Genomic DNA, 12245 nt, shown 5'->3' with positions numbered 1-12245 from the left:
TGTATTGGGGGTAACTCACAAGATTAAAGGAAGAACCACAGGAGCAAAGGTCCAAGGCAGGATGTATGACTCAACACTTGCAGGGATTCTTCTCTGTCCATCCCTGCTTGGCAAATTTCTATGGTTAGGCTTGCTTCACACAGTGAAGATAAGGAGATAGTCACTGCCCCTAGAGTCACATGCTCCTTGCCTAGAAAGAAAGTGCTTCTTTTCCTCCAGTGTCCACAGAGAAGACTCAGGAACAGAACCCACGTCTACTGACTACCAATAAACTATTCTCTCTTGAGAGATGGGATTCTGTCCCGGGACTGGGGAATGCTGAAGAATCTGATCTGTAGGTCTACAGGTTTGTAGGGATTTTTAAAAGGCCTCTACTTCTTCAGAGGTCTTCATAGGGATTTAATTCCTTGGGGTTAAAGCTTTGATCCCATTTTAGTTAAAATCTCCTGAGAAGAGGTAATTCTTAAGCTAATTGCTTACACTTTAATATGAATGGATTTTGGTTCCTTTTTCAAGTAGGCTTGGGTAGACTGATAGCTGAGCAGGATTTATCTAGTGAGTACTGACATGGAGATAAATTTTTAAATAGCCATTTTGAGTTACTATGTGTGTTGTTGTTGTTGTTTTAAGGTTGGATCTTTCAACATCCTCACTCAAAATTGGAAATTCTGAAATGGAAGACAATCCTCAATGCTGCTGTGAAGAGACTACAAGAAGCCATAATTCAAATGTAGGGAGCCCTCTGAAATCTTTAGAATCATATACTTTTATGAGGCGTGTGATGCGTAGATAGGCAAGAAGAGATGCAGAGCCTGTGGGACCCTGGGCAAGTCACTCTATTGCTTTGCTTGTCGTGTTTGTAATGTGAAAAAAGTATGTACATACATGCACACACAACCCTTCTTTTCCTGGTAACTCACGGAAATAAGTCAGTCTGTGCTACACGACTTACCAGTCAATCAGCCTTGTCAGGTGACCAGCACAGGATCCTGTGTGAAAACAGTGGAGAGGAGGGAGAGAAGAAAAGAAGTCAGGGAAAGAAGCGCCAGCCATAGGGAAAGCACTGTTCCAAGGAAATATAAAACTAGTCCCCGTGTACCTCAAATGGGAAACTAAACATCTCAGCAAGTTAACTATCAACAATTAGGAGGTGGTAAGAATCAAACAATTAGGAGGTGATAGTAACCACAGCAAGCATTGACAAAATTTCTACTCTGGCTAGACAGTGGAGCTGATGCTTTACATTTATTATCTATACTACTTAGAACAACTGAGAGAGAGAGAGAGAGAGAGGATTATCATCTCCATTTTACAGGTGAGGACACTAATAGTGCCACAAAATGTGGCAATTTGTTTAGAGTCATACAGCTAGAAAAAGGCAGAGCCAGGGGTGACCCTGGGTCTATGTGACTCCAAAATGCACCCACTTTCAACCATGCTTTATTTTCACTCCAGGTTCCCACCTGGACTTCGGTGAGAAAATAACTACTATTGGGGCGCCTGGGTGGCGCAGTCGGTTAAGTGTCCGACTTCAGCCAGGTCACGATCTTGCGGTCCGTGAGTTCGAGCCCCGCGTCAGGCTCTGGGCTGATGGCTCGGAGCCTGGAGCCTGTTTCCGATTCTGTGTCTCCCTCTCTCTCTGCCCCTCCCCCGTTCATGCTCTGTCTCTCTCTGTCCCAAAAATAAATAAAAAACGTTGAAAAAAAAATTTAAAAAAAAAAAAAAAGAAAAGAAAATAACTACTATTGCTTTGTGAGTTATGTTTTAAATGGGATACATACTTAGTATTTAAAACATTTATTTAAAATTACATACACACAGAGGCACCTGGCTGGCTCAGTTGGAAGAGTATGTGACTCTTGATCTCAAGGTCATGAGTTCGAGCCCTATGTTGGGTGTAGAGATTACTAAAAAATAATAATAAACTTTAAAAAATAAAATAAAATTACATCAAAAAGGTAAATTGCAAAATGAGAAATGTTTAGATCAGAAGCAAATAAATTTTAATACTATTGATAAATCTAAATTAAGAGAGATTTTATAATGTAATGTCAAATTCTTTATTAGATTTTTCTAAAATACTGCCTCTGGGGCTCCTGGGTGGCTCAGTGGTAAGTGTCCAACTTTGGCTCAGGTCATGATCTCATGGTTCATGAGTTCAAGCCCCACATCAGGCTCTGTGCTGAAGGCTGAGAGCCTGGGGTCTCTTTCAGATTCTGTATCTCTTTCTCTGCCCCTCCCTGCTCATGCTGTCTCTGTCTCTGTCTCTGTCTCTCTCTCTCTCTCTCTCTCTCTCAAAAGTAAATAAACATTAAGAAAAGAAATACTGCCTCTTTCCTGCTCTGGATGAGAATTGAGCAGCTTGTGCAATGACTGGGAAAGAAGGACCTGCAATCATCTGACTCATTCTCTTTAATGGTGTCTTTCTCTTTAAACCCCTTTAAGGATTAGGAAAGGCAGAGCAAGCCCAGAGCTCAGGCCACAGTGGTCATGTTAAATTGTTAGATCTTGTGATGAAAATTCCTGGTGATTTAATCAGCATAGAGTAATTTCTAGTGAAATGTTTTAAAAATTGCAGTTATTATTGTATTTAAAATTTTAAACTTAGTTTCACTAGAAAGTACTCTTTATTGGTTGAATCTCCAAGAATTTTTAAATTTAAATTAGTAAATTCAGTATATTGGTAAATTTAGTATCTAATTTTACATCATATTACAGCTGTTTTAAAACACCTAGGCATAGTATTTAAGTTAACTTTTATTATTGTACAAGTATCAATATTTTGTTTTAAGATTTTTCCCCTTGTTTTTATAACTAGAAAAATTTTCCTCATGCTAAAATTAGATAGACCTACTCTATTTTTAACTTCTTTTTTCTCCACTTACTGGAAATTGTGTATGGTATGAAGATCCTAGCTTTAATTCTCCCATGCCAATAATAATGACAGCTAGTGTTTACTGAGTGCTAATAAAAATAGCTAATGTTTATTGAGTGCTTCTTTTGTGTAACACACCGCACGAAGCAATTTACATGCCTCCATGAGTAAGTCACTGCTTTTATGCCAAGGTCAGAAAGCTAGGGAGTGAGTGAGCTGCTATTTACTCTTAGATTTGTTTGATACCAAAGCCTGTGCATCTAACCACAGCACTCTATCATCACTCTGGAGCCAGGTATTGAATACACAGATTTGAGTTCTCAGCTTAAATTAATCTTCAGTCTTATATATATTAGAGTCTTCTTCTGAGCTGTCTGTTCTATTTCATTGATCTACCTGAGTTTTCAGCTATTTTAATTATTCAGATTATATAATATGAGAGAAACAAGTATGGTGTTAAGAAAGAGGGCTTAAAGTCAAATTGATTGGTCTAAAATCCCAGCTCCATCCATGCATGTGACCTTGGGAAAGTCACTAATTTCCCTTTGCCTTATTTTCTTCATCTGTAAAATGAAGGTAATCATAGTAGCTACCTTTTAGGGCAGTTGTAAAGCTTCCTAGTACAACTAGGCATTCGGTAAATATTAGGTATTTGTATCTTAATTACTGGTACAGCAAACCTCCTCTGGTTACTCTTTCTTTTTTTTTTTTTTTAATTTGTATTTTTATTTAATTTATTTTTTTAATTTATATCCAAGTTAGCATATAGTGCAACAATGATTTCAGGAGTAGATTCCTTAATGCCACTTACCCATTTAGTCCATCCCCCCCTCCCACAACCCCTCCAGTAAGTAACCCTCTGTTTGTTCTCCATATTTAAGAGTCTCTTATGTTTTGTCCCCCCCACCCTGTTTTTATATTATTTTTGCTTCCCTTCCCTTATGTTCATCTGTTTTGTCTCTTAAAGTCCTCATATGAGTAAAGTCATATATTTGTCTTTCTCTGACTGACTAATTTCATTTAGCATAATACCCTCCAGTTCCATCCACATAGTTGCAAATGGCAAGATTTCATTCTTTTTGAGTGCCGAGTAATACTTCATTGTGTGTGTGTGTGTGTGTGTGTGTGTGTGTGTGTGTGTGTATACCACATTTTCTTTATCCATTCATCATCGATGGACATTTGGGCTCTTTCCATACTTTGGGTATTGTTGATAGCACTGCTATAAACATTGGGGTGCATGTGCCCCTTCAAAACAGCATACCTGTATCCTTGGATAAATACCTAGTAATGCAATTCCTGGGTCATAGGGTAGTTCTATTTTTAATTTTTTGAGGAACCTCCATACTGTTTTCCAGAGTGGCTGCACCAGTTTGCATTCCCACCAGCAATGCAAAAGAGATCCTCTTTCTCCACATCCTCACCAACATCTGTCATTGCCTGAGTTGTTAATGTTAGCCATTCTGACAGGTGTGAGGTGATATCTCATTGTGGTTTTGATTTGTATTTCCCTGGTGATAAGAGATGTGGAGCATTTTTTCATGTGTCGGTTGGCCATCTGGATGTCTTCTTTGGAGAAGTGTCTATTCATGTCTTTTGCCCATTTCTTCACTGGATTATTTGTTTTTTGGGTGTTGAGTTGGATAAGTTCTTTATAGAGTTTGGATACTAACCCTTTATCTGATATGTTGTTTGCAAATATCTTCTCCCATTCCATCGGTTGCCTTTTAGTTTTGCTGATTGTTTCCTTCCCTGTGCAGAAGCTTTTTATTTTGATGAGGTCCCAATAGTTCAGGTTTGCTTTTGTTTCCCTTGCCTCCAGAGACATGTTGAGTAAGAAGTTGCTGTGCCCAAGGTCAAAGAGGTTTTTGCCTGCTTTCTCCTCAAGGATTTTGATGGCTTCCTGTCTTGCATTGAGGTCTTTCATCCATTTTGAGTTTGTGTGTGTGTGTAAGAAAGTGGTCCAGGTTCATTTTTCTGCATGTCGCTGTCCAGTTTTCCCAACACCACTTGCTGAAGAGACTGTCTTTATTCCATTGGATATTCTTTCCTGCTTTGTCAAAGATTAGTTGGCCATATGTTTGTGGGTCCATTTCTGGGTTCTCTATTCTGTTCTGTTGATCTCAGTGACTGTTTTTGTGCCATGATTACTCTTTCTACATCAAAAACATCTTAACCAATTTTACAAATTTCTTCTTCCAGGTGAGCTTACAATTAATTTTTCAAGTTTAAAGAAGTCCTCAAGTGATGTGGACCAGGCAGCAAATTTTAACGAAAGAAAAAAAAGCAAACTTGTAGGGAGTATATGAGAACTCTCTGTATTTTCCACTCAATTTTGCTGTGAACCTAAAACTGCTCTGAAAAATAAAGACTAAAGCAAAAATTGAAAGAAAAAAAAAACTGGAGTCAAAACATCTAGGTTCATTAGTCAATGGGTGTGGGATCTTGTGTAAGTCACTTGAACTCCCTGAACCTCTGCTTCTTTAGTCATTTAGGGATAATAACAGGTCTTCTGCTTACGGCAGGTTGTTGTGACTATATATATATGTATATAAATGTACTTTGTAGACACTAAAGCACTAAGCAAGCTAAAAGCATTTTTTAATAATAACCCAGTACTGTCAGAAGTGGTTTCTTGAGACAAATCAGTTTAGACTGAAGAAGAGATGGCTTGGCAGAGTAGATGGAGGAGGTGAATTTAGCTGGCACACAGCACCAGGGATGAGTCTGATGCTGTTACACATTGCCCATAGTAATAAACTATCTCAAGGGAGTGGGTTTTTAACAATGAAAATTTGTTCCCAAGGGATTTATCATATACAGAATCCAAGCTTCAAAAAGAACACATGTAACTTTACATTATGTGCGTTACAAAACATTTCTGCAAGAAAATCAGCCAAATCTTAACATCCCTTGGTTCCCAGGGTGAGTGATTAATAAGTAGATTGAAAAAAAATGCTTGTTGGATGAAATGCAATTTTTGGCAAATCATAACTATTGGCCTTTGTACCCTACCAAATTTCTACCACATTTGCGCAACACAGAACATTATATCAAGTCAGACACAGGGAAATGAGAGAAGAAAGAATCTTCTCTAACTCTGTTGGCAGGTACACACTTGAAATAGACTCTCTTTTCTTGGCACAGGAAGTCTGGTCTGACAAATGTCACTACATCCCAGACCAGAACCCAAACCCTCCCATCCCAGACCAGAACCCAAAACACTCCTTACAGCAAAGCACATCCTCCACACTGGGTTTACCTAGACCTTTTGTCTGGGCCTGAATCAGAGAATCAGATCTTTGGGCTGTAGCTGGTAGAGTTCTAGTCTTCTGATTTTATTCATATGTACGATTAGAGTATGGTGGTACAAAAGCATTAGACTGGGAATCCAGACTCACTCCTAACTCAGACCCTGCCATTTCTTAGCTGTGTGACCTGTGTTCCAAGAGGCTATGTCTGTAAAGGGGCAGAACTTCAAGCTTTGAAGTTCACAGAAGTCTTATGCTCCCATTTGCCAACCATAGTATTTGGGGCACTTATTCTGCTTCTCAAAACCTTATCTTCCTCATATAAAATGGAGGTTCTACTAGAATTTACCTCATAGGGTTATTGAAAGCATTAAATGAAATAACCCAGTTCAATAACTTAGCACAATCTGTAGAATATATGAATGCTTAGTAAACAGTAACTATTATTTAGCAATTATCAATTCCCTTTTCTGTACTTTGACTCCTTCATCTGTAAAATGGAATTAGATATTGCCCAAGCATCCTTCAGTTCTGACATTCAGTGAATGTCCCCACCATATTGAATTTAGCTTAGATTCTTAGGCAAATTTGATTTGAGATGATTTGAAATGCAGTTCCCTTTCTATTCCAGCCTCTCTTAGAGTGGTCCAGATACCAGAGGGCTAGGATAATTGGGTAACTTCTGACTTAGAGAAGAACTCTTTTGTAAGCCCAACAATGACTTTTCCTGGGAATGACCAGCCACCCAAAACTTTGAAGAAACCTTTTATGCAAGTATTAGGGCTCCTTTGTTGAACTAATCAATTTGGTGTTAATTATCACCTGCTGGAGAATCCAGAGGTCAACTTCTGGTTCTCAGGCAAGAGGAGAACAAAACTACTGCCATTGCCAATTCCTCGAGAAAAGGCAGTGAAGGGCAGCCTTTTTTTGGCAGAGAGACTGATTGGTCTTTACACAATAATCAAGACTCTTTGTCTAGGGACTTTTAAAGGGGTTAGAAAAAGAAGAAGAGTTATGGGGAACTTCCCTGAATTATAGTTGCCGACTCTGAGTATTTGAATAATGTAACATTCAGATAAGGTAGGAGATTTTGCATTGGAGTTTTTTGCACTAGAGTTTTGTTGTATCTTGATTTTTGGCCTTGCAAGTAAGAAGGGGGAGCATGCCTTTTCTTCTCCCAAAGATTATAGGTATATACACTTTAGAGGCATACTTACCTTTCTTAAGAATAATCCAAAAAGTCCATTTGTAGAGACTCACAGAAAAATAGAATCATGTCTAGGCGTTGAATGAAAGAGCCCAGATGTGGGCTTGGTAAATGGTAATTAGACTCAGGTTTCCAATTGGTCTATAAATGTGTGCTCTTAGGCTGAATTCCTGCCAGCGTTTGATGCTTATAAATGGAGTAGCGTGTGTGTGTTCTGGTGTGGGGAAGAGTGCAATTTATAAGGGCTCCTTTTTTTGTCACATTGCTCAAAAATTCTGCCTACTCACCTCATTTTTGACAATGGGATACATTTTCATGAGAATGTGAAAAAGAGAAGAAGGAGTGGCAGGAGGAGGAGGAAAGCAAAAGAAGAAACAAATGTCAAAAGAAACCAGTTGTTTTAATCAGGCATTTCCATTTTTGAGTGGCAGATCTGGCTCTTGCCCACCCTCCTGGCTCTGGTTCCTTCCCCACAGAACTTACTGAGAAGTGCCCGCTCCTGTTTCTCTTAGAGGGGCCAGTGAACCTTGCTAATTGCTAGGGACTTCCACCCCCAATACCCCCGAAGCCAACAGCAGTGTGGCTATATACCTCTCCCTCCTTTCATTAATCAGCTATATTATTTTCCAATTACTTTTTTTTCAAAATCGTGTAAGTGTACTCTTATCCCCCCATCCCCTATTTCCCATATCCTGTCACCCCCTTCCCCTCTGGTAACCATCAGTTTGTTCTCTATAGTTAAGAGTCTGCTTCTTGGTTTGTCTTTATCTCCCTTTTTTTTCCTTTGGTGGTTTGTTGTGTTTCTTAAATTCCACATATAAGTGATATTATATAGTATTGTCTTTCTCTGATTTATTTCAATTAGCTTTATACTCTCTAGCACCATCCATGTTGTTGCCAAACAAATTTCATTCTTTTTATGGCTGAATAATATTCCAGTGTGTATATATATCACAACTTCTTTATCCATTCATCTATCGATAAACACTAGGGTCGCTTCCATAATTTGGCTATTGTAGATAATGCTGCATAGGGTTACATGTATTTCTTTGAATTAGCGTTTTTGTATTTTGGAGGTGAATACCCAGTAGTAAAATTACTGGATTATAGGGCAGCATTGTTTTTAATTTTTTGAGGAACCTCCATGCTGTTTTCCACAGTGACTGTACCAGTTTGGATTCCCACCAATTGTGCACAAGGGTTCCTTTTTCTACACATCCTTGCCAACACTTGTTATTTCTTGTGTTTTTGATTTTAGCCATTCTGAAAGGTGTGAAATGGTACCTCATTATAAGTTTGATTTACATTTTCCTGATCAGGAGTGATGTTGAGATCTTTTCTGTGTCTGTTAGCCACCTGTATGTCTTCTTTGGAAAAATATCTCTTCAGGTCCTCTGTCCATTTTTTAATCGGATTGTTTGTTTTGGGGACATTGAATTATATCAGTCCTTTATATATTTTGGATACTAACCCTTCATCAGATATGTCATGTGCAAATATCTTCTGTCATTCCATGGGTTGTCTTTTAGTTTTGTTGATTGTTTCCTTTGCTGTGCAGAAGCTTTTTATTCTGATATAGTCCCAATAGTTTATTTTTGCTTTTATTTCTCTTGCCTCAGGAGACACTAGAAAATGTTGCTACAGTTGATGTCAAAGAGATTACCATCTGTGCTTTCTTCAAGGATTTTTATGGTTTCAGGTCTCACATTTAGGTCTTTCATCCAATTTGAGTTTATTTTTCTGTATGGTATAAGAAAATGATCCAGTTTCATTCTTTTGCATATGGCTGTCCAGTTTTCCCAACACCATTTGTTGAAGAGACTTTTTCCCATTTTATATTCATTCCTTCTTCATCAGAGATTAACTGACCATATAATTGTGGGTTTATTTCTGGGCTTTCTATTCTATTCAATTGATCTATGTGTCTATTTTTTATGCCAGTACCAGACTGTTTTAATTACTACTGCTTTGTAATAAAACTTGTAATCTGGAATTGTGATACCTCCAGTTTTGTCTAATTATTTTTTAAGTAAACTCTACACATAACATGGGGCTCCAACTCATGACCCCAAGATCAAGAGTCAGGTGCTCTATTGATTTATCCAGCCAGGCACCCTGTCCAATTTCTGAGTTTTAATCATTTAAAATTTTTTCTTTCAGCATAGCTCTTATACCCCAAGACCCACACTCAACCAATAAATGTCACATGTGCATACATACACACACACACACACACACACACACACACACACATGCACACAGACCAATTCTTCTAAACATTCCAAGACCCTTATTGAAGTATGCTAGCTCAACTTTAGCACTTTTCAAGTGCACCTTAGAATGTGAAACATTGAGGATTCCTGTTTGTGTGTATTCTGAATCTGAAGGGACTTGCTGAAGGCAGCCTTAAATATTTTTTTTACCCTGTTGCTGAAGCTTGTTTGTTTGTTTGTTTTGCATTCCACTCTATACCCATGTTAGAAATGCCCAAATGCCTAACTCTTCTCTGAGAAAGTAGCTACCATTTCCCCTAATTAGAGTCCTGACACTTCTGATTATTTTCAAGTGTTGGTTATAGATCTGCCCAATTCCATCACTGCATTATGTCTTAAACCCAGAAGCCCTGCAGCCCACTTTTAGTAGCTGGGACCATGGAGTAAAGGCAAGCCATCCAGTCCATGTGGATGTTAAACAGGTGGTGTTGGTCTCCTAGAGGGCCAAGAATGTCTCTGCTCTTCCAGCCTGATTCTGGAGGCTTCTTCCAATGGCATGTTGCCAACAGCTCTAATCTGGCATGCTTGAGTGCACGAGTATATGTGCATATGTATGTGTATGTATGTGCACATGAGTGTATATGTGTGTGCATAGCTGTGTGTGCATGTGGGTTGCGGTCAGGAAGCTGGGCAAGAACTAGGAAGTTCTGTTTCATTGGCTGACCCTCAGATACAAAGCCCTGGTCGGTCTACATTTTTTGTTTGTTTGTTTATTTTTATTTTTTTTAATATATGAAATTTATTGTCAAATTGGTATCCATATAACACCCAGTGCTCATCCCAAAAGATACCCTCTTATACCCATCACCTACCCTCCCCTTCCTCCCACCCCCCATCAATCCTCAGTTTGTTCTCAGTTTTTAAGAGTCTCTTATGCTTTGGATCTCTCCCACTCTAACTGGTTGGTCTACATTTTATAGTATGCCCACAACTCCTGTAGCTCCTGACACTAGAAATATGGGGAACAGTCTCATGAAGTGAAGAAAGTAGAGAGTTTGGAGCTGATATACATGACATTGCATCCTGGCTTTACCATGCAGCTGCAAAATTCAGGGACTTTTTAGAATGGGGATAAATAGCACCTATCTCATAAGAACGTATGAATTTTGCCTGTGGAAGATACCTAGTGAATATCTGTGAATAGTTAAATGACTGTTCCAAGGGGCCTACCTTAATTTCAAGGTCTCTGTCTGAAATGCAGAACATATGTAGTTTCATATTCACCTGCTCTTCCCCTCTACCACCTTATTATTAATGAACATGTATGTATGTATGTGTCACTAACTTGTAACAAAAACAACTAGTATATTTAGAAGGCATGCTAAATACTGGGGTCCATGCCTAGAGGTCTGTGTGTATTAATTAACCAGAGATTCCCTACATTTCTGTGAGGCATTGTTACCCCCATTTTACAAATGAAAAATAACTAAGACTCAGATTTTAGTATTTTGCATACTTTTTTAAAGTCCCAAGTGTTAGCACCAGGTTTCACCTCAGTTCTCGTCCAAGGTCTACGCTGAATCATGTTGCTCCTGTGGGGAGAGAGGACTCCTTACTAGTCCTGCATTTTCTGCAGCTTCTGGTCCAGTGCTTCACACACAGCAGGTCCTCAAAAACTGTTTACAAATGATAGGCACTGAATAAACACTTGGCTAAAGATTTCAAAATCCAGCTGTCCAGATCTAAGGAAGCCTCTTAGACTGGCAGTAAAGGTGAGGTCACAGAGGCCAGAACAGCCATTGCCCAGCCTCTAGCCCTTGATAAGATCAGGAAATTAACTACTTCTGGAATTTTTTTCTTTGAACAGAAAAGCAGAAGAAGCAAAGCTTAAAAAAGAAGGATTCAACAAATGTCTTATCCTGCGCCACTATAATGATCCTAAAGGTGTGGTGAAGGTAGACAACAGTCCCAAAGTTTCCCAATGTTTCTGGCTGGAGCTGCTGAAGAGGAAGCCTAAGATGCCAACAGTCAAAGAGGCTGACCCAGAGATGAAAAAGTTCCATTATGCCCTGGTAGACGGTTCCTCTTTGACCTAATATCCTTTTGAAATCCCAAGAGGAAAGGAGGATGGAAGGGGCTGGGCATGATGGAAAGGATGTCTCGAGAGGTAGGGCATTTCTGTTTCAGCAGAAAATCGCATGAGTATTGGAACAGGAAGTCTGATGCCTTGCCTCAATCTTTTGCTCTCAAGGGTCCACTTTCCCTCCTGCTGGAGACAAGAGAAGTCAATGCAAGAAAGAGGTTGGGGCAAGTTCTCTAGTCTGCAAGACTTACTTCTATTTAAGGGAACCTCTGGTTGTAGCTGTTAGGCTACAACAGCTCACATGGTTCTGAGAAAATGAGTTCTCCTTCATTTTCCTGGTTAGTAGAGAGAACCACATGGGCATTGGGCATCAAGAGGATCTAGCTTAGAGAGAAAAGAGATTTTGTGATAAATTCCTGCAAATCCAAAATGAAAAAGACCTCAAGAGGTTGGTGCAGCTAGGTTTTGTGAACTTGTTCACATATCCATAATTATCCCTCAGCCCTCCTTTGCTCTCATCTGTCCACAGATGTTGGCAGGGAGACACAGTCCTCCTGCTGCATGCTTTCAGGCCATACTGGGTAGCAATGGGCAACTTTGTTTTCCAGTGACTCTT

The 12245-nt window shown here is 39.2% G+C and overlaps 1 protein-coding gene across 3 annotated transcripts in view; it reads left to right on the top strand.

The window, feature by feature from the left end:
• The window catches only part of LOC102955427 (uncharacterized protein C3orf20 homolog), a 192238-nt gene that overhangs the window by 33112 nt on the left and 146881 nt on the right, over positions 1-12245 (top strand). For all 3 annotated transcript variants that reach the window (XM_042992917.1, XM_042992916.1, XM_042992915.1), the window contains 2 exons: positions 631-730; positions 11414-11641. In XM_042992917.1, the coding sequence (XP_042848851.1) occupies positions 631-730; positions 11414-11641 (328 nt within the window). The remainder of the gene's footprint in view (positions 1-630; positions 731-11413; positions 11642-12245) is intronic.

The sequence above is a fragment of the Panthera tigris genome, chromosome B4, assembly GCF_018350195.1.
Source record: "Panthera tigris isolate Pti1 chromosome B4, P.tigris_Pti1_mat1.1, whole genome shotgun sequence".
Classification (NCBI taxonomy): Eukaryota; Metazoa; Chordata; class Mammalia; order Carnivora; family Felidae; genus Panthera; species Panthera tigris.
Note: the sequence above shows the minus strand (reverse complement) of the source record. Positions and strands in the feature narration are given on the sequence as shown.